General features: G+C 44.6%; 1 protein-coding gene and 1 long non-coding RNA gene across 17 annotated transcripts in view; one reads left to right on the top strand and one right to left on the bottom strand.

The window, feature by feature from the left end:
- Window positions 1-181: 181 nt before the first annotated feature.
- TPM3 (tropomyosin 3) overlaps window positions 182-22,774 on the bottom strand; it is a 27,939-nt gene continuing 5,346 nt past the window's right edge. The window contains exons 1-9 of one of the 15 annotated variants that reach the window (XM_037050683.1): window positions 21,794-22,031; window positions 15,314-15,447; window positions 13,554-13,671; window positions 13,367-13,437; window positions 12,643-12,718; window positions 11,106-11,168; window positions 10,870-10,939; window positions 9,756-9,834; window positions 2,613-2,749 (exon numbers count right to left, since the gene is read on the bottom strand). In XM_037050683.1, coding sequence (XP_036906578.1) covers window positions 2,728-2,749; window positions 9,756-9,834; window positions 10,870-10,939; window positions 11,106-11,168; window positions 12,643-12,718; window positions 13,367-13,437; window positions 13,554-13,671; window positions 15,314-15,447; window positions 21,794-21,925 — 765 coding nt within the window. In that variant the 5' untranslated portion in view covers window positions 21,926-22,031 and the 3' untranslated portion in view covers window positions 2,613-2,727. Of the gene's footprint in view, window positions 1,494-2,612; window positions 2,750-8,813; window positions 9,017-9,751; window positions 9,835-10,869; window positions 10,940-11,105; window positions 11,169-12,034; window positions 12,111-12,642; window positions 12,719-13,366; window positions 13,438-13,553; window positions 13,672-15,313; window positions 15,448-21,793; window positions 22,032-22,774 lie in introns of those variants that run through there. The other 14 variants (XM_037050684.1, XM_037050685.1, XM_037050686.1 and 11 more) reach the window with 14 other exon arrangements.
- The window catches only part of LOC118990198 (uncharacterized), a 13,623-nt gene continuing 12,897 nt past the window's right edge, over window positions 22,049-22,774 (top strand). For both annotated transcript variants that reach the window (XR_005067181.1, XR_005067180.1), the window contains exon 1: window positions 22,049-22,539. This is a non-coding gene — a long non-coding RNA (uncharacterized LOC118990198). The remainder of the gene's footprint in view (window positions 22,540-22,774) is intronic.

Below are 22,774 nucleotides of genomic sequence, written 5' to 3'. Positions count from 1 at the left end.
TATCAGGACATGCAACTGAGAATCTCAGAGCGGCGTTTTGAGCCCAGGTTTGGTCTGCTACCACACTCTGAAGTCCTGTTGCTGCCACCCACAAAGTTCTGATTTTTAACCGAAACTTCAGTTCCTGTGGAAGAAGTACACTTGGATTAGTTAAATAAAAGTCAAGTAGGTCTGAAGGTTGGAGGGACTGGTTCTTTATTTTAAAAAGACATTTGTCAATTTTCAGTATCAAAATAGTTGCACTATTGGTTTCTCTTTCTCTCAATCAGCCCCCAAAGAGGCCATACCAAAGGAGAGGACATTTTAAGCCAGGAAGCTGCAGGATGCGAACCTAACAGACCTCACAGAAACCTCACCAATAAGGGGGTACTGGGTAAGGAAAGAAACTTAAAAGATCAGCACACTGCCGGCCCAGAGCTTTCACAGCCAGATGAGGTGGCCAGTGCGCTGCAACCCCAAAGAAGCAAAGTTTCAAAATAATAAAAAATTTAAAAAGTTTTGTACATCAACTATTCAAGATTTCTCCAGCACTAACTGATGAGAAGCACAATGAGATGGCACTTTTAGACACAGCAGCTTCAGACCCAGAAAAGGGTGTCGAGATGATTTCATTATGGCTAAATCATTGGCAAAAACATAACTTTCTTTTTTTAAGGAGGCAAATAACTGGTCACTTTAACATGATCCATTTTGTGACCCACTGAGAAGGGGGTAGAGATGGGACAAGGATTTGGTCTCAGAGAGGTCTCACCCTTTTAATTTGGTCACTTCGGATCTAAAAAAAATGGCCCCAAAATACCTTAAAGCTGAAACCTGAACTTTTTTTTTCTTTTTTGGCTAACTCCTCCTGGAATCACCTTTCCAATTTGGCAGGTACTCTGCACAAAGCAATGACCCCCCCGCATAGTGGAGTCTTTCTCTGGGCTGTTTGGCTCTCAATAAGGCAGGCCCTTCCCTACTTCCCTCCTCCATGGAGACGGCAATATGGATGAAGTTGAAAAATTATCTTTTAAAAGTGAGAAAGGGATTAAACCGCTGCTTGAGAACTATGGTATTTGGAATGTCTTACAAATGGTTGCTACAACAACAAAAAAGGTAATTACAAAATGTGCACATCACAACATGCTTTTAAAGACACTTTGCATTGTGCTCACATTCCCTTAAATGTTGTTCCCAAAGGTGCTCAGCCTCTAACCCAACCAGAATGGCTGGGAGAGGCAGAGACAGTTTGGCGAAAAACACATTGGGTGGGGATGGGGATGTAGAGTAGAGGGTGGGGGGAAGCAAAAGGAGAAAGCAGCCTTCCAGTTAAAGATCAGCCCTCAGTTTAAAGGTCAGCTTCTGGCAGGCTGGCCTCAGGCAGAGTCGGGGTCAGAGGGAGGAACGTCGGCAGGGCAGGACTAGGGTGTTCTACATCTCATTCAGGTCAAGCAGAGTCTGGTCCAGCATCCTTTGTGTACAGAGGTGTTCCTCTTTCGTGCACTTCAGTTTATCTAATGGGGGGGTAAAGGAGAGACATTACAAAATCAGAAGTACATTTCAAGGTCTATCCACTCTGAATTGCTCCTGTTGCAGGGAAGCTGCAGACTAATAAAGCAGCTGCCTTCTTAGCCACAGAAGTGAACTATTGCATCAGTCCATTTTGCAGGGCCTCAGGCTTAACCTACTGAAGTTGCAGATGCTGCTGTACTTCAGGGGGAGTTGGGAACCTTATCACAGTCATTTCCTCTCCCTCTCCCACACCCAACCAAGCCTTACAGCTTTCAGAGGATGCAGCCTTAAACATCAGGCATCCACTCCTTAGGCTTTGCCCAGAGAACAATACCTACTTGAATCAGCTCACTGGGGTTTAACCATTGAGAATAAGGATGGGTACATTTCTACCAATAAAAACATCAGTATCTCAATCAACTTGAAAAGAATACAGGGGGAGTTTCATGTACTACAAGCTTTCCCCAAAATGTAGAGAAGAAAAGAACCCCCATAGTTAATTTAATCTCTAAAGAAAACAAAGCCAAGAAAGAATATTACCAAACATACACATGTAAGCAAAACTTTGAGATTGTTGCCAGGTTTTTGCCCAAAACTACTTTGTGACACAGTTACTTAAACACAAAATCAGGAAAAAGCAAGAGGGAAATGTCAGTAAGAAAATCAGCAGCTACACATCCAAGAAAATCTAATCTGCCCAGAAAGCAAACCTCTGTGACTACTCTAGGGAGGTAAGAAAATACTCGAATCTTCAATTCAGAGAAGATGACAGCACACAAATCCATTAATACTCCACACCCTTTTCCTTCCCTTTTTTGTACCATCAGAAGGGCCCATTACCGGGACTTCAGATGAAACAGTTACAACACCTTGTCAAGTCATTCCTTTTATTGTTAGAAAACATCCATGCATCGGAACACATCCTACATTCAGTACACCAGTGAATAAGCAGCAAATAAGGGTGTAGAACAGACAATTCACTACAGTCCCTCAGGCCCCTCCCTTTTATCACCCACAGTACTCTTAGGAAGTCAGCAATATTCTAACTGCCCCAATGAAAAAGCAATTTGCTTAGGGCAATTTAGTAACTTTTAAAAAGACAATCGGTTTTTTTGCTGGGGTCCAGTCAGTGGTGTGAGCTATAAGCTCAGTTTAATGGGCGTCAGGGAGCCCTGCCATCAGTCACACAGATCATGCAGCGTTAGCTTCAGCTCATTAGAAAGCAGGCGGTTTCGCTCAAGTTGGCTGTAGAGACGCTCTGCAGCAGCAACAGGAAGGAGAGAAAACAAGAGGAAAGGAGAAAGAGGAGGAGAAAGAGAAAAAGGGAAGGTTAGTGGAGTACCAGACTTAAATTGGAGACTTTCAACTAGCTGGCATACACAACATGCATCTATACGGCAGAATGGATGCAAGCAGAATCCAGACAGAGGGCAATTGAGATCGGCAGTCATTTGGTGGAAAGACCGAGGAATAAAATAAAAAATTCAGACTGAGAAGTTGGAAGGATAACATTTTGAGGGAGAAAAAAACATCTCCTTCACAGTATTTCTTCTCCGGGTTGAGGAACAGAGACAAGTGAAACAGGGCAGAGAAAAGAATACAGTTGAAGTGTAAGAAATACATTTGTAATAATTTAGGGTTTGAAAGGACTGAAGTAAACAGTGGATCATTTCTTCTGTAAAAACATTTAATACAGCATTATAAATGGTAGACTGGGACAAATATCCTTATACCAACTCAATCCTACACTTTCTAATGCTTCTTGTGGGTGTTGGAAGACACCACCCACCACACTGTGGTTAATTCAATCAAAACCCATCTTTCCCTTTTCTTTTTTTCTTAAAAATGTTATTTATTTTTTTTAGAGGGAAAAGGGAGGGGGGAAAAAGAGAGGGAGAGAAACATAGATGTGAGAAAGAAATATTAATTGGTTGCCTCTTGTACACACCCTAACCTAGGACCAAACCCGTAACCCAGGCACATGCCTGACCGGGAATCAAGCCACACTGGTCAGCGTCCACCTCCCCCTGGGGTTAACAGTGTGCCCAGCCTCAGGGAAGGTGAATTACTGGTACAAGCCAATCAAGACTCTCCAATTTTGTTTTTTCAACCTCCTTTGCAGCTAAGGGAAATCATGTGTTCCAATTCTGGCCAATGAGATGTAGGGGATAACCGCTGGGAGTTTCTGGGAAATTTGTAGCCTTCCTTCTTGCCTTTGAACACAGACGTGATGACTAGAACTACATATTTCAACCTTAAAAGAATGAAAGAATCACAGAAAGCCCAGCTATATTATTATATCAGGCTACTGTTGCTCAAGTCTAGACTTTTAATTACGCAATAAAAAGAAATCCCATATTTATTTTGGCTACTGTTAAGCTGTTCCTTATAACCAAAGCATTCCCAATACAAGAAGCTAAATGCTCAAGTCCCCTGGCTTTGTGTCAATTTTCTACTTGGAGCACACCTTCAAGAGGGTTTACAAAGAATCTAAATGTATCTGACCAGCAGAGGGGTAACAGAAATTTGGGGACAGGAAGGCTAAACTCCTTCCTAATCTACCTACAGTACCAGTCTTTGAAGTTCACAAACATGTTTCTTCCTATGTTTTATAGACTGTTTCAAAATTACCTCAAGGTCTCAATATGAAAAAACAAACAAACAACAACAACAAAAACCCTTTTCTGCCGTAAAATTTATTGGAATGTGGGCTGACTATAGGCATTGCTCAGGCACCTTCCCTTCTTGGCTGAGGATTTCCCCAGCTCCACCTGGAAACTGAGGCCAGTATGGTCCCAACAACCGTTTCCACTCTGTGCACACTACCAAAACAGAATGTATTATGTATAAAAAGATCCTAGAAGGGAATACCCAAAAATAATAGCTTTATAAAAGGACAGGAATTAAGAGTGAACTTTTAAAATTGAACTGCCCTTTAAACCTGTGGTTCTCAACACAAGTGGCACTTCCCCTCCCCTCCCCACAAAAGGAAATTTGGAAATGTGTGGAGGAAGGCTTTAATTGTCACAATAAGGAAAGTTCACCCTTGAGAAACATTATGCTAGTCTATGAGCTCCATGAGACCTGGAATTGGTCCTGTCTTATTCACGGGGACACCCCTTGCACACAGATTCCATGTGCAGCCTAACCCCTCTGTAGCATCCGTATCCAAGCCAGTATGACCAGCACTCCTGTCTTGAAAGAAGGTGTAATCAGAATCTTATTCTTCAAAATAGTCTGGTCAACGAGGGTTTCAATCCATTTAAAGGAGAAATAGAGAGACAGAGAAGCGGGAGCATTTTATTGCCTGATTCATTTCCAGAATGAACAGTTCCCTAAAATTTGCATGAGGTCAGAAAGGTAAATGTGGTTTTCTCACAGAACTTTGTAAGTTTCTGACTCTACTATCTCTCTAGTGACCAAAAATTCAGGATCAAATACCAGCGCATGAAAGTTCTTGGCTCTCTGGTAATGGCAAAGTAAAACAAACCAAAAAATGGCAATCCATAGAATCCATTTAGACTGATGTTCATTTCACCTGTGCCTAGTTAATTAGGGAACAATCTCATGAATACTAGACATCCTTAGGCTTCATCATCAGAATTAGGTTAATTTCATGCTATAAAAGGAAGGTGAGAGCCTTAGAGTAAAGGCAACTACATCAGCTTTAAAGCCTCAAAGTTCAAAGAAAGTGAGAACAAATTTTGCTTTGGGTTTTTTAAAATTTCCCTCCCTTTATGTTAAGGCTGAGGAGTATTCAAATACCACATGAAAGGAAGATATTGGGTGGGGCTAAGATAAGGCTTCGTGAAGTAACAGGTCAGTTCCAACCAGCAGGTAACTTGGGGTTCGGCCACATTTTGTTCTTCATTCCAACAATGATAATGAGGAAGTGAAGAAAACACATTATCAGACTGTGGTTCTTTCTTACAAATTAAGAAAAGAGGAAAAAGTTAAGAGGTCAAACATTTTACTCTGAGATTACCAATACTGCCTGGCCCCCTTCCCATAGCTGGCTAGGTTTAGGTATCATAGGATACAAAGTATTAAATGAGTGAATCTAACACGACACAGTATTTTACATTTTACTCAGCTTCCCTGGCTTGCAGATCTCTATCCTTGCTTACACCAGTCATGGCTATGGGGAAAGGTGGGAGCTACGAGAAGAGTAACACTTCACTTTTCTCCTTATTTCCTCCCCATTTTCTCTTCTTTCCTTTCTAAGAGGCCTTTCTGCGAGTCAAGGTCAACTCCTGCCCAAATACTAAAACACCTAGGGTTGTGATGTCCAATGCAGTAGCCATTAGCCACATGTGGCTTATAACATTTAGGTGAACTAAAAGTAGTAAAATTAGAAATTTAGCCTCTGACTATTAGCTGCATTTTGAATGCTCAACAGCCATATGTAACCAGTATCTACTCTACTTTCCACCAACTCACCCTTTTGCTCCTTGAAATAGGGCTCTTCTCCTTGTTTAAGGCTCAAAATGTACCCTTCAAATTAATAAAATATCAAAAACAACGTCCTACTTCATTATCTTCCTTCTTAATCTGTCAAAGTTGAGAATCACTGGAAATCATCTAGCCTTGAACTTCATCAAGTATCAAAGCTACTAATTCTCCGTCTGTCCCTTCAATCAATTTTATTTGGCTCGCTCCTCTGGATTTTCCTCTTTGCTTAATTCTTCTTTTTACACTTGCAATTATCTTTTAGGGTTATAATGTACTTCCATGGCCTAAACTGTCTGTCGCCTTTGTAAATTCCCCAATCTTACGTGAACCCTCCCCTATAAACCCCAGGAGTGTTTCGCCTGGACACTCGCCAGTTTTTCGGACATATATTCTTCTCGCCCTTCCCTGCCTCCCCACACTAGTACCACAGGACCTCCCTACCCCTTTACCATTGCCCTTTTCCTATGCTTAAAACCACGGACTCCTCCTGCTCACTCAGCGGCCAGGCCATTCAAAATACCCGTCTTCACTGCCACCTCTTTACCACCGTTACTCCAGTTCGGATTATCATCTTTGGGAAAACTGCAATAAACTAACCCAGCATTTCCCAAAGTCACTGCTAATGGTAGGTGAGAAGATGCCAAGCAGCACGCATTTGTAGATTTTCATTACTTTACTGTGCCTTAGCAAAAACACTAGCATGCACCAAACCTTTGATTTCAAGTTAGAAGTGTGTAGAGTAAGAATAAAACAAATTCCAAAACAGGAGTAAATTTTTAAAGAAAATAATGACGCATGGGCTTGGATTTATGGCAGGCCCGCCTCCCCTGGGGCTCTCTTAATGCCCCCCATTCCAGAACACCCTGGCCCGGCCTCTGCCCGAGGGCTGCAGGCACTAAAGCGGCTGCACAGTGGAAAGTCAGAAAAAGAAAGTAACAATGTAGGCAGCCAGTGAATATGGCAAGTCTCCGAGTGAAATTTCAAAATCGTTGTCTTAATGGGTCACTTTGATAGTCTGCTTTGCTTCCAATATATTCTTTTATTCCCCCCCCCAATATATTAACTCAGCTGCAAAATTAACTCTTTTCATATGTTACACAGACTGGAACATATCCTTGTTCAAAGTTTCCAGTGACTTCCCAACTTACAAAATAAGATTAAGCCCCCTAGCTTGATTTCAGCATACACGTGTCCCTATATGCCTACCTGTACAGACACTGTGTCCTTCCCATCTCTATCTATGCCTTTGTTTTTCTGTTTCTCTATCTCAACCAAAGTTTGCTTCTCAAAAATCCAACCTTTTAGAACCCAGTAAAAATAACGGGACAAGTTTTAACCTCTTTATTAAGTACCTCTTATATGCCTCCTTCCCCGAGTCTGTCTTTGTTCAACAACCCCACAGGAGTCATTCTCCCCCCCCCATTACCTCCCACAGCGCTTTACTCTTCATGGCGTTTATTACAACGTATCTTTTGCTTTATGTTTTCTCCCTACTACATTCTGAACAACCTGTGAGTAGGGATGGTGTCTCCATCTTTGTGTATTTCTGTCCCCACCTTAATACCCTGTGCCTAGAAGATACCAGTAAATGTCAGCGGAATAACTGACTCTGTACCTTCATTTCAAAGGCTGGGAGGCAGGAAGAAATGCTATAGAAATAAAACCCAAATTCAGTGAGACCTGAAGTTTTAGGTCCAGGAAAATCTCTCTACTTGCTTGTACCTGGTTAGGAGTTTCCAAAGTGCTGATCTTTAATTCCATAATATAAATTTATCATACTAACTCACATAATAAATCATTACCACCCATGTACATTATTGGAAATAGGTATGCTTAGATTTCAGTTTTTCTTTCTTTAGAAAAAAAGGGTTTATTTATTCTAGAGGGAGGGAGAGAAACCAATCCACGTTTCACCAGTTCATAGACTCATAGATCGCCCCTTGCATGCTCCCTGAACTAGGGATGGAACCCACAACCTCGGCGCATCAGGACAATGCTCCAACCAACTGAGCTACCCAGCCAGGGCGGTTGTTTTAGTTTTTCCACTAATAACCATTTTTCACTTGTCTCATAGCCCACTAGCATAGCCCATAGCAGGAGGCTAATGGTAGCAAGCCTCAAATATCAAAGAATGGTTGCAGAAAGAAAACGTAAAACTTGAAAATTCTATCCATTATGTGTTTTTCTATGATTTGAGATAACATAATTAGTTAGTTTTAGTGGTAACATATTTGGGTCCACCGGATGTTCTAAGGATGCACCACTTGAACCACTGGTAAAGGGTAGAAAATGTGTATTGGGAGGCACTTCCATGGTTTCTTGCCCTCACTCTAACAAAGGAAGAGAACCCGAGTAGAGGATAGAACACTCCACGCGGCATGATTTAGGGCCTTGGAAGTAAAGGATTTAACTCAGGACTGTCAAACTTATTTTCACTGGGGGCCGCATCAGCCTTGAGGCTGCCTTCAAAGGGCTGAATGTAATTTTAGGACCGTGTAAATGTAACTACTCCTTAACAGTTAAGCAAGAGCTCAGCACCGTGACCCGTAGAAACAAGGTGCCAGTGCGGGCCAGATAAAACAAGGTCGAGGGCCGGATTCAGCCCACGGGCCTCGTGTTTGCCACCTTTGATTTAGATCATCTTATTCAACCTGAAGAGCAAGACGACAGCGCCTCTTCACACCCACTACGCTGAAAGACTCAGATTAGCTGAGTTTAAATGTCAAGAAAGAAACAGACACACACACACAAAAGTGGCTTTGATTATATAAGTCAGAGGAGGGACAGCCTATGATATCTATTCCCCACATCACAACCCCAAGGCTCCTTCTTAGGGACAGCAGCAGCTTTGTCAATGACCAAATGCAGGGTGGCATGAAGCTTCTAGCAGCTTAACATTTTAATTTGGGGTAGGGGCGAACAAGAATACATGAGTTGCTTTGTGGCCCCCGCCCATCCTATGCCTTGGGGACGAGTCAGGCTGACCCAGAGGGAATCCAGAGTGAGAGTGGGGCGCTGGGTTCCCCGCCGAGAGGGGGCAGATCCAGACAGAGCAGAAACGGTGGAAAGTCATCTGTATGAAAAAGTAAGGAGACTCTAGGTGAGAAGGACTCGCATCGATCTACACGGCAATTTGGGAGAAAGGAAGCAGAGAAAAAGGAAGAGGTGGCAATAGGAATGATAAGAGAGCCAGACACTACAGCCTGAGTCACTTGGCTGCTTTTCAGAGTTAGTGGGGAAAGACACAAAGAAGCAGATTAGCGTCAAGATCAGGGGTCCACGGCCAACAGGTGAGGTTCCCAACAACTCTTTTTGGTGCTTTTTACTACCTGGCTTGTTCTGGGATTAATGTTTGGGAATCATCTTCAACCTGTAGGTAAATTTGACTATTTCCAATTATGGGTGTTTCCTCTGAATTTTGGCATCAGGGCACAAACTGAATACATAGAGGAAGCCTGTGTTTTGTTATGTAATGCCAGGGCCCAAGTCACTGGCTCTCCGGGCCGTATTTCCTTAGTTGTCTGATGATGACATGATTCAACCTTAGGGAGTATCCCTCTGAGAAGACCAGATTTGAGAAACAGTACAATCAGTGTATTAGTAAAGGTGCTATGAATACAAATTACATGAAGATGATCCAAGATTAAATGCCTTCCCAGCTTTTGCCAATAAGTAACCAGCACCAATGTTTTAAAGATAAGGGTGGAGAGGCTAGTGTCCAAAGAATAAAACCAAAGCATACTATGCATAGTCCATAGCCCCACCCACCCACAAGCCAAGGTCCCAGCCCCAATCTGCTGTCAGATAGTTACATAGAGGTCATGTCATTGAGGGCGTGGTCCAGCTCCTCGCTAATGGCCTTGTACTTCAGTTTCTGGGCATAGAGCTCATCTGGACAGGCACAGGAACCACAGGGAGGAACGAGGGGACAGAGTGAAAGGTATCAAAAGCAGATGAAGAAAGGGAATCATTAGAAATTAGGGAGAGTGTGACTGTGGGTCTAATACCACAGTTAAGAGCACATCTATACCGGCAGCCATTACTGGCCATTTTCAGATCCACTGTCCCCCAGGACAAACTGGCCTTCTTGACACCTCTAATCAACTGTAACAAGTGTTGAGAACCTGGACATGGTCATAGAAACTCCTATTACTGAAGGCACTTAGGCGGTTACCACTGCAATCCAGTTCACCCAATCTCTAGCAGTGAGAATGCTTAATTTAACAACAATTAAAAACAGAGAAAGTATACAATAATACCAGATACTTCTCTATTTACACCAAGGATGACCAGTATTCTTGGCCCCTCTGCCCTATGGGCTGACTTCTTAAAACTCTCCCAAAGAGTTCTGCTACCCAAAGTCAACCAAAGGAGGGTATTTCATAGTTCTCAGAGCAAAATACAGTTATTACCTTTGTTAAAGCAGACACGGTTGCCAAACTGTGGGGACAGCAAGCATTTAGCAAGCCCCTGGCATCAGTCAGCTCTGAGACATGGTCATTCCACGGCTGCCTCTCTTGCAGAGGTCCCCCACAGCGTGAGTGGTGACCAGAATTGCCAAAAGAAGCCATGGAGAGACACGTGTTCTTGCTGCCTTCTCAAAATATGGCTATCATTTCAATCTAGAAACTAAAGATTTAAGACTACTAAATTAGTGATAAATGCAGCCATTAAGAGTAACCAAGGAAAGAATGCAAATTCTTAGGTAAAGAATGTTAGGTAAAGTCTTACTAAAGGAAAAGATTAAATGTAGAATGCCAATTCTATTCTAGGGTTTGATCCACTCCAGCTAGTTGTGACAGGGCATAGGGCCCACACCAAATCAGTATGGACTCCCCTTGGTGTCCTGGGAAAGGGGATTAATGGTCAGTGGGCAAGGTCTTCCTCTGTATTTCCATATTTTAATCCCTCTCTCAAGGTCCATACCTTCCAAGTCATCAATTGTCTTTTCCAGCTTGGCTACCGATCTCTCAGCAAACTCAGCACGGGTCTCTGCCTAGGGAAATACGAAACCAGTCAGAATCAGGGATGAATAAGACAAGTAAGAGAAGAATGACTTTATCTCTTCACTGCCTACTTTTATAACTTTCAGAATCAAAGACAGGCAGTCTACATAATGCCTTATATACTTCTAAATGTTTGGGTACTTCCCCTCAGCTCACCTCCTTGAGTTTATCAGTAAGAATCTTTATCTCTTCCTCGTATTTGTCTTCTTTTTGAGAGTACTGTAAGGTAAGTAGAATAAAAATTTCAGAGTAGAAATTACACAGACAATACCTCCCTGGCCCCACATTCACTCTTACATGGAATATATCTTCCTGGGATTTAATGTGCTGAACAGTTGGTCCATAAGAAAGACCAAGGCCCATTTCTGGACAACAGGTCCTTAAAGTCCACTAATCAATGTCCCCAAAGCCATGCTACCCTTATTTTTTAAATGGAACTGCGCTTTGATATCATTCAGATCAACCCATTTAACAAGTAGGTGCCGTGACACCCCAAGCCATATGGCTGAAATAGTCTCACAAGACGATAAAGAAGCCTTATATTTTGATTGCTTAGTAGGTCTCAATCTGATATTATCTGCTGCCCCCATCTGTCTGCTAGAAAACCTATTAGGACCCGTGATACTGCCGTTTGGCACAGCAGTATCAGCCCAAGAACATGACTGCCAGGTATCTGAGACCATGAAATTACTTTAGCTAAAGCAATCAAAGTGCACAGGAATTAGCATTAAACCCAGAATCCAGATAGAAGGCAGGTATGGGTATGTAGGAAGAAAATACTACCCAGTAGATAATGTAAGAAATTAATTTCTTCAGTCTCTCATTAAGGGTAGGGCTGGGACCTGGCTGCTATGGCTCAGTGGATTGAATGCTGGCCTACGAATCTAAGGGCCACTGGTCGGATTCCCAGTCAGTGTGCATGCCAGCAAGGGGCACACAAAAGGCAACCACATGTTGTACTTCTCTCCTTCTCTTTCTCCCTCCCTAACCCCCTCTCTAAAAATAAATAAATAAAATCTTTTAAAAAAAGGGTAGGGCTGGGCCCAGGCCCCCAAAGCCTGTCACTTTCACAAACCAGCCCCTACCTTCTCCGCCTGAGCCTCAAGAGACTTGAGGTTGTTGGTGACATTCTTCAGCTCCTCCTCCAGCTCAGAACACTTACTGTGAATATTTTACATACCGCAGGAGAGGAAAGGGGAAGAAGAAAAGAATAAAAAAAAAAAGGGGGAGAGAGACACACAGACATGAATTGAACCTAAATGTAGAAAGAGTTGGAAGGCCTACCAGGAAAAGTGAAAGTCCCAGGTAATCTGAGCAGGCGTCAACCCTCCCCCTCTGCCACACACCACGCCAGGAGCTGGACCCTCAGCGGGTTCAGACACGGAATGTTTGGACACCAATAAAGAAAACTTGAGAAAAATCACTACCAGGAACAAGTCGTAACTTCTACCTGAGGTGGAGGCAGGAACAGATGCCCAACCCAAGAGTCCCCCAAATTGCCCAAGGGAAGGAAGAGACCCTGTGGAGAGGCAGTGAAGCAACGAGGAAAGAAAAGGAGAAAGATGCCAAGAAGTGGAAAAGAATGGAGCATTCCATGAAGAGAAAGCACTCAACAAGTCAACCAGTGGAGGGGAGGAAGCTGCAAAACAAAAACAAAACCACACCATACATATAACCTCTCTGTGGTTAGTACCTTTTCTTCAGCAGCACTCAGACACTTCAGGGTCTGGTCCATCAGCCTGATCTGCTCATCCATCTCTCGGCATCGGCTGTTAGTGATAAGTCATGGGGATCGCACAAGCCGGGTTGTGGGGAGGGAGAAAGGTCAAAAGGGAACACAGCAAGAAAACAAGCAGCAAACCGGAAAAAAATTTTTTTTTCAAAAAATGGGAAGAAAACACCACAATGGTCATGATGTATCATGTCTGAAGAGAGGGGAATGCAAGGTAAGCACAAATACATATGCACCAGCACTTTGTTACACAAGGCCCAGAAGGTGCCCATAGGGTAGCCGTTCATGCCTGCCCTTGCCCTGAAGTTCCCCAGCAACTTGGCAAAGTGGTAAAAACAGACAGACCTTAAAGTCCGTGCAACTTCACTGTCTCAAGGAGAAACAGCCCCCACTCCCAGATGGAAAAACCCAGTAAGGCCTTCCAGTTAACAGTTCACCATTTATTAGTCTTTGTTTTCCCTCAACTTATATATAAACACTTTCTGCAAGAAATAAAAAAGACTGTCACTAGTCAAGAGTAAAGTCCAAAGCCATTCATAGGGCCTATAAAAGGACTATAGATAATGCCCACTCTCTAGGCCCTGTTTAACAAGGTTGAATGAATGCCTGCTTATTCACATTAGTGCCCAAGCCAAAGGGGAAGGGAGAGAATGTAGGGTAAAGATTTGGGGACCAAGATACTCACGACTCTGCCAGCTCAGCTCGTTCCTCTGTGCGTTCCAAATCTCCCTCAATAATCACCAACTTACGAGCCACCTACGGGAAGACCAAAGTACAGGTCAGGAAAGCAAAGGAAGAGCTACTTCCTTTCTCATGGTTCTTTTCAGAGGGCCAATGTCACTGACGAGGAAGGACAGACAAAGGTGTCTTACCTCTTCATACTTCCTATCTGCCTCTTCTGCAATGTGCTTAGCTTCTTTGAGTTGGATTTCCTGGAGTTCCATCTTTTCTTCATCTTTTAATGCTCGGTTTTCAATAACCTTCATACCTCTGCGAGAAACAAGCAGTAAGGACAAATGTGGCACCAACACTCTCAGGAATTTGTCATCAGCTTTACTCCAAGGGACCCAGAATTGCACGTGTAAACAACCATCTCGCCTTGACTGGTGTGGCTCAGCTGGATGGGCATCATTTTACAGACCCAAAGGTTGCCAGTTCAATTCCCAGTCAGAACATATACCTAGGTTGTCAGCCAGGGCGACTGGCTGGGAGCATGCAAAAGGCAACAGATTGGTGTTTCTCTGCCCCTCCTTCTCCTTCCCTTCCCCTCTCTAAAATCTTAAAAAAAAAGATCATTCCTCTCTGCCACTAAAAAGAATGCCCGTAACACCCCCACCTTAGTTCATTTTGTTTTAAATTTTTATAAAAATAATTCATATTTGCAAAAAATTAAGTATTTAAGTGGTAGGTAAAGGGCATAAAGTGAAAGTTAAATCTTTCTACGTCCAGTCCTGCTTATCACATAAGTAGTCACTTCTCAATCGTTCCAGAAGTGTTTTCCACAGATAAGATGCAGAAACCTCATCCCCACTTTCCCACTGCCTAAAGGAATCATATGCTTCACTGTTCTGCAACTTGTTTTCCATCCTTTCGATAATTTGGACACTACTCTGTAACAGCACACACAGCGGGCTGTCTTGCCCATTTTCAAAGCCGCACTACATTAACGTACTCCCAGTAGGGCCTTTTAAATTCTGAAAAGCCTCAGTTTGATTCCATACAAGACATCACATACCTCTGTTCTAGTTTAAATCACATATGGTAAATAGCCAAGTGGCTATTTTCAACAAAGATGAGTCGTGCTTTGGTTCAAGGACTATGCACACATTAAAATTATGGAGGAACTTTAAAACATCCATGTCAAGGCCCCTCCCACAATGGATTCTAAGTGCAATAGGGTGGGACCCAGGCATTCTGATATTCTAAAAGACCCCAGTGGTCCTCATCCCTGACTCCCATGTGTCTAACAGTGCAGCTGCCGTCAACACTTTATCACAACACTGACTGCTGGGCTCTACCTCCAGTTTCTGACTCACAGATCAGGGTAGGGGCTGAGAAGCCGAATTTCTACTAAATTCTCAGGTGCTGTTTGTGTGGAATCCCACTCTGAGAATCACTGCTTTAGAGGGACTAATCTCACAAATAAGCTCATGATTCAGTAAGTGGAGGTTATCCTAGTGATCCCATTTAAGAATCAATTCATAGAGAAACACCAATTACAAAAGGGTCCCAGGGTCCCGGTAACCCTGTCTCTCTTCAAGTGCAGAGAATACACAGAACAGAAAGAATGAGGATCCTGCAAGATAGCTAACTATTTTAAAAAGCAGGTCTGCTCTGGCTGGTATAGCTCAGTGGATTGAGTACGGGCCTGCAAACCAGACGGTCGCGGTTCGATTCCCAGTCAGGGCACATGCCTGGGTTGCAGGCCAGTTCCCAGCAGAAGACCCACAAGAGGCAACCATACATTGATATTTCTCTCTTTCTCTCCTTCCCTTCCCCTCTAAAGATAAATAAATAAGGTAAATAAAAAATAAAAATAAAAAGCAGGTCTGTAAGGAAATCTTGATTACAGCCATTATAAAATTTCCGTTGAAATGCATAGGTGCAAGCTTCGCCGATCCCCTCTACACACCTCTCACTTTCATCAGCAGCTTTCTCAGCTTCCTCCAGCTTTTGCAGGGCAGTGGCCAGGCGCTCCTGAGCACGGTCCAGCTCCTCTTCAACCAGCTGGATCCTACGGTTCAAGGAGGCCACCTCAGCCTCAGCCTGTGTTTGAACAGAACAGAAAAAGGAAGCAGAGGCTCGGTGAAAAGGTTAGAACTAACTATGACAGTAAGGTTGGGGTTGACTACCATGAAGGAAGCTAGAGTCAGGGTAGAACCTGCCTCAGCTCTTAGCTGTAAGATATGGCAGACATGATTTTACACACACTTGGGCGCACACACAGGGCATTTCCCGCCTTCTTCCATCAGCGGACTCCCGGATGTTCATAGGAAGAGTGTTTTAAAGCTCAGTTCCGCATCTGGCCCAGTGTCAGTACTCCCCTTAGTTCAAATTCCCCATCACCAGAGTGTCAGAAACAGTAGCCAGTGAAAGCTTCCCACTGTCTTGAGTTCTGGCTTCGAGGTGTTCTCACACTTCAGTAACTTTCTTATAAGTGTCTCAAAAAGGGGAAAAAATAACCAAAAATTCTCAAACGGGGAATCTTGGATTATCTACTAATTTGCACTTAACTCAAATTGTTAACCTCTGATTACCCTACCCTAACCCACCAGAAGGATGACTAGCCAAGAGAATAATGTTTCCAAAATAACCTTCCAAATCAGAAAGTAAAAGAATGATCCACTGGGTTATCTACTACTCCTCACCTTTTTGAAGTTGACAACAAGGAAATTCTGGCTAAAATCACCTGCTCTGATGACATTTCAAAAAGAACTGGGGACAAGAGAACGTCTTCTCCATGTCCACCACCAAGCCTCCAAATTTCTGAATTTTGACTCCTTTCTATTCCACTAGAGTCATGCCCTTAGCCTCATGGCCTCACCCTCCAAGTACAGTTTAGGGCAATCCTCTCCCCGCCTCCACCCTGTAATCAAACAGAGACTACAGTCCAAGAAATCCCATGCCTCCTCCTCCGTAATGGAATGAGAAACAGGAAACAGAGGCAGCCGCAGGTAGGTGAATTCTACTGGCAGAAAAGCCTCCCTCCTATGACTGCCTTTCCCCTCCCCACACCTTTACTGGTGGCGAGTACGCCTACTGCCACAACCATAGAAGATTTTAACCTGCCCTTCACGCTACCCAGTTCAGATGCTTATCCAAGTGCTTGGTAAACACGATCTCTCTTCTACAGCCCAGATTGTGCCTGAATTCTATTACCCTGATTTCCTCCTGGCAGTGAGGGGTGGGGGCAGCTACAGAAATAATCTGGGCCACTAGCCCCTATGGGGAAGGATATAGCCCAAAAGACTTCTGTTAAGAATCAGGTTATCTGACACAAAATTTCCCAATACAAAAACGGGAGATTCAAGAGACCAGATGGAGGCGAGATGGATATATAAGTACCAACCTATAGGAAAAGAAAATCGAGAAGTCTACATAAGCTGAATGTACTAAGAAACCATTCGTAACTATACAATTCAAACTACCACAAATACAAGTATCCTCTGTTTTCCTCTTCCAGGAAAGCAGATGTGTCCTAGGAGAACACCCATTTCATCCCACAAACCCAGAAAAAGTCATGATCGCAAGAACAGGCTAGCCTATCAGCCAAGAACTATGAAGCACGACCAGTATAATTCATCTCACTGCCCACCCCCCATGCCTAAAACTAAAAAAAACAAAAACAAACACCCAGATTTGGAGGAAGGGCATGTATATCAGTCCCCTTCCAGCTCACCAGTAGTTAGTTACCCAAAGCAGAAGAAGATAACAGGCTATGGGGGCGGGAGTGCAAAATTTCCATGACAACAAGCTGGCTCTGGCAGTTTCTCCCACAAATCAGCACTGACAATAGAATTCTTCTCAAGGCTGAAAAGGGAGGAGGAGAAAACACATTTTGGTGCCCTGGTGAGAGCATGCACACATTAAACAAGCCCGTGTCAAAAGAAGAACCCAAGATGGGATAGGTGTCCCAGCACAAGCTTTCAGAGACACACCCCTTGGGGTGCAGCGGCTGTTCTCCCATTCTCACCCCCTCCTCCCAAGGGATCAGTTCTCTTTAAAATGAAACGAAAGCTTTGCTGAATCAGGATCTGTTACTATGTTCAAAGGGAAAAGGAAAGACAACTGACTTTTCCTTCATATCAGACCTATGCAAAATGCCTATCGAAGTCCTGCCAAGAGACCAAATGGGACTAACTTCTGCAAACCAAAATGGGAAACATTGTTTTATGCTATTCTAATCATCCTAGATGTAACACGCCAGATGGGATTTTGATCATTTAGACCCACCTCTGCCCAGATTGGAGGATACACTCCAAGGTCCTTCCTATAGGTAATAATAGAATTCTCCACTGCCCAGGAAGCAAAGATCCCAAGAGGAAAGGGAGGGAAACAGCAGCAGTTCAGCACCCTACCACCACCCTCCCCACAGATGTCACAAAAGAAGATGGCTGACAACAGCTTCAGCAGTGAAATGAGTTTGGTTTAAATGCTACCATCCTCCACGCTAAAGAAGTTCCCCCAGCACACCGCACCCCTTAAGGCAAGAAACCAAAACCAACAGGGTACTGGTGCTAGGAGTTAGATCAGGGCCAAGGACAGAGAGGGGATTAGCCTAAATCTGGCGTTCTGCTACTCTGGGGTTTCTCTTTTTAGACAAAAGCCACAGATAAAACTCAAAGGAAATGAGTAATGAAGTTAGGCTTGAGCCCTGAGAGTGAGGGACTGCTCCAGTTCACTGTGTTCACAAATATATCTAGCCTGGGAGATACTGTGTCCTTGGGGACTTTAATTTCACCAAGGGGGAGGCAAGCTGGAAGGGAGCAGAGCTATCAGCCCCAGAGTAAACAAAGGTGGAGTCTAAATGGAGACGCTCAGAGCAAAGGGCTATTTGCTTCTCCCCTCGGAGTGTGTGCACCAGGTAGTGGGAAAAGTGAGGTCATCAGCAGGAAAGCAAATCTGAACCAAAAAAAGGTGATGAAACCTGTCACTTAGCCCTCCAGACCACACATGTAGGAGAATGCCACACAACAGCCAGACATTCCAACCCCTCCAGAGACTAGGAATCTGGAAATATGGCCAGAATCGAAGCTCCTGCTCCGAGCCCACGGACCCCCTCCAAAAGCATCCTGAAGTGTTTAGACCACAAAAAGAAGACACGAACACCATGGGAGGTTAGGAGAGACGTAAGGTGAACATTACAACCAAAAGTGCTTAAAAAGGTAAAATTTTGCCCTGGCTGGTGCGGCTCAGTGGATTAAGAAGCATTGGTCAAGGACCAAAAGGTCGCCGGTTCAATTCCCAGTCAGGGCACATGCCTGGGTGGCAGGCCAGGTCCCTATTGGAGATGAGCAAGAGGCAACCAGTTGATGTTTCTCTCATATAACAATGTTTTTCTCCCCTCCCCCTAAAAAATAAAGAAGCAAAATCTTCTAAAAAATGGTAAATTTTATGTTTGCATACACAGGGTCCAGCAGAAGTAACACCTGCTTGAGTGTGGTAGGGTAATAATATGGGTGTGGTAATTTGTAGTTTTTAAAAATTTTTTTTTAGATTTTATTTATTTATGTTTAGAGGGGAGGGGAAAGAGAGAGGGAGAGAAACATCAATGTGTGGTTGCCTCTCCTGTGTCCCATGCTGGGAAATGGCCTGCAACCCAGGCATGTGCCCTGACTGGGAATCGAACCACGATCCTCTGGTTCGGAGGCCCGCATATTTTGTAGTTTTAATTTGAACATTTCGCCTCAAATGTCATATGGTGTACTTGAGTGTGATATTGTTGTTACAGAATTACATGCTTATGATTTTGTTATAAAAAAGGGGTGTTATTTGTGCCAGACCCTGTATTTTTAACACCATCATCACAGGAAAAAAAGTTAAGGAAAAATAACTGCATTTAAATATTATGTTGCCATCTGTTTAAGTTCAGCAAAGGAGACTCAAAATTGAAAGTGGGCCCTGGCCAGATAATTCACTTGGTTAGAGCATCATGGCAATAGACCAAGGTCACAGGTTCCACCCCTGGTCAAGGCACATTCAAGATCTCAACCAATGAATGCATAAATGAGTGGAACAGCAAATCGATGTTTCTCCCCTCCCCCATCAATCTCTCAAATCAATGTAATAAAATTTAAAAAAAATTCAAAGTGGGTCTGTAGCACAAAGTGCTACATTATAAAAGGTCAATCTCCATGCCAAAGCAGGAAGGCAAGATGGACCCCAGAACAACTCCAGAGCCTAGAGTCAGCCAGCTTCCCAACAAGGGCTGAATGTTCACACAAAGCAACTATAAAAATATTAAGTGACAATCTCAATAACAGCATGCCATCAGGGATGTGCAGAGCTTCCGGCACCAGAGGGAGGTGCCTACAAAATCCACATTCCAGAATGTCCTAAGAGGGTAGCAGGTAGCCCAAGCACCCTACCACCACCCTTCCCACAGATGTCTCCTCCTCGGGAGGGGTTCAGAGTTCACTAGAGCAGGAAATCAAAAGATTAGACTCCCTCAAGCTGGGGAGTAGAAGATACTAGTTTCATAAATATTTAACTATCACCCTACTTCCCTATCTGAGGACTTCCTCCCTAGACCTCAGTTCAGTAAGCAAATGCGACAGGCTCTGAGTGAAGGAGTAGCTAAAGAAACACCTGCAGCTGTCACCCCAAAGGGTGGAAAAGAGAGCCAGATTTTCCTACAAGGAAAATTACCAAACCCTGGGAAGCATGGGGTGTGTGTATAAGATATCAATCCATCCTAGACCCTTCCTAGGATGCCTATACTTAAACGTTGAGCCTAAGGCTGAAGGTGAACAATTATGGCTACTTCCTTCAGCCACCCTTTCTCTTCCCCTTTAAGGGCATCTAGTCTCCAGAACAAAGATGAGAAAGTGTCACTAGTTATAAAGTCGCCCAGCCAGTCCATCTCACTGAGTTGATAATTAGAAGTTACTGGCGAAATGAACAGAGGTAAAATCCACTTAGAAAAAAAAGTGACAAGCTCCCAGCATTTCCATGCCCAATTATAGAAAGAAATTAGTATTCTAACAATCTTTAAGTATTAACCTAGAAGGCAGCTGCCCCCACCCTTTTCCCCCTCAAAAAAACATTAATTCTCAGCCACTCCCCAGAGCAGCAGCCAAAAAGTAGGGAAAAAAAACCTACCAAGGGAAAAAACAACAGGGAATACCAATAAAACCATAAGAGTTCTTTCACTGGATCTTCAAATTTTAGGAAGTTTCCACCCTCGCAATCCTCCAAAACCAAAGCTCCAATTCGGGAGATCAGTTCCACCCACTAAACTGCACCCTAGAACTTGGAAAATCTTAAGGCTCACTAAAACTACTCCACCACTTCTAAACAGAAAGCAGTTTCAAGAATCACCATTCATTCCGTCAATATTTATGTTCCAACTTTCCGTTGACAAATATTTATTGAACTTAAAAGGCACTAGAAGATAATTAGCAAAGTAATACTACAAGAGCTCTCTTGGAACTCATCAGTCTGTCTCCATCAACCACAGTGCCTAGTCAACCAGAAACCTTGACAGAAGTTGGCACTCCATCCGATTCTCTGCCACACACACTCGCTTATCAGCTCTGCTTGGAAGAAGTATCCTTAACCGGTTCAGCCTGCACTGATCAATCACACTTCAGCAAAAAAGGCCTGAATGTGGCAGAACGTCCGCCTTCCAGGTTCTCTTGGGTAGGGCCAGTTTTTTAGGCTCCTACATTTGCACTAACGTACGGAGTGAAGTACCACCTCCTCTTCTCTCGCTTCAAGTCGATTGAGAGCGTATTTAGTTGCTGCAAGGGCTCCCGGTAAGAGAAAAGGGCCCCGGACCGGAGGATGGGAGGCGGTGCTGCGGCCTCAACCTCCTTCAGGGAGGGCGCCGCGCTTCCTCTCGGCCGACTGCTGCCTCATTTCCTGAGCAGGAGGAGGGAGCGGAAAAGCTGCCAGCAGGCCAGACCGGGGGCTTTCCGGCGGCTCCCACCCCCAAACCCCACCCTTTCACAATAGGGTTAGGCCCTGCCCACCCCCAGATCTGAGAAAAAACCACCTCTAACCCCTTGGGCCGGAAACCTCAAATGAGAGCAAAGTGCCCCCACCTCTTTACAGGGAGGAGGGGAACGAGAGGCCGTTGAGCCCCTCCCCCCGGCCGCGCCCGACTTCGAGGGACTGAATGAATGAGCTGGGAAAGAGGAAAATCACGTCCCAGGCCCCGTGAGGCTCAATCCCTTCGGAGGTCAAGGCTGCTCGCCCGAGCAGCCAGTTCCCCCTCGCCCAGTTGAAGTCCAACTGAAGCCAAGCCCCACTCATCCTCCGGGCTCCAACTTCATCCCGGAGTCTACAATTCCCTTCAGGGCTGTACTCTACTACAAATAAAGGGACCCAGTTCCGTGTCCCAGCTGTTCCAGCGCCTGCTCCTCCCTCACGCGCTCTGCTCCCTTGGTACCTGTTCCCGGGCCCGCCTTTCTCCCTCCACTTCCCGCTGGAGGCGCTCGGCCCTCTCCTCTGCATCATCGGCCTGCTGCTGCAGAACCTGGATCTTGCGTTTCACCGCCTCGATGGTGGTGATCCCGGCCATGGTGCCCAACCAGCTCCTGGTCCCCAACCAGCTCCTGGTCCCGCTCAGCTTCCTGCCTCCTCCGCTCCGCGCTGCAGCCGCTCCTCACACTACTTCCGCCTGCTCCGCCCTGAAATACCGGAACTCACCCACGACCGGATGTGACGCCACCGCCGCCTCGCCCTCCCACCGCCAGGCAGGCGGGAAGGTGGGCCACTGGAGGGAGCCTCGCGGCGCGGAGCAAAGGGCGGTGCCTCCCAGTCGCCCTAGGCGACGCTCGCGGTCATTTCCCTGGGCCAGTAAATCGGGGCGGGGTTTGGAAGCAGGAAAGCTACCATGGTAACCCGAAGGTGCACGGTCTAGTCTCTCTGGCCAGGCAGGCTACCCACAATGGGTTGCCAACTACTGTACTGCCCATACCCCACCCCCTCCCCCGCCAATGCTGACCTAACACCACCTAACCGCTAGGTCACCCTGTGGGTCTATACTCTAAATATCCTCCAAGCCTCTGCTTCCACTCTCCCACGCTGGCTACAAAACCAGGTGCTAAAAAAAAGCTTAGACTTTTTGGGCCTCGACCTCAAAAGAGCCTCAACTCTGGTTTTAAACTCAACCTCCTTTTAAACCCAGCTCAGGTAGGTTCGCTCCCATCTCCTGAAAGTCAGTGAAGGAAAGTATGGGTGAGGAAGAGATGGGCAGGTTGGCAAAGTTCTCATTCTGTTTGACATCACTTATGAACTTAAGTTTTCTGTTTAGAATATTAGTCTTTCTCGTAATAGAGTCAATATGCACCTGCGATTTACCAACCTGCCAGCCCCTCCATACCTTAAATGGTTTGGGACTTGGTAATTAATCATTGCTTACAATTCC

Source organism: Sturnira hondurensis, unplaced genomic scaffold (genome assembly GCF_014824575.4).
Source record: "Sturnira hondurensis isolate 20B ecotype Veracruz unplaced genomic scaffold, ASM1482457v3 Scaffold0006829, whole genome shotgun sequence".
Classification (NCBI taxonomy): Eukaryota; Metazoa; Chordata; class Mammalia; order Chiroptera; family Phyllostomidae; genus Sturnira; species Sturnira hondurensis.
This window is presented reverse-complemented; position numbering and strand designations above follow the sequence as displayed.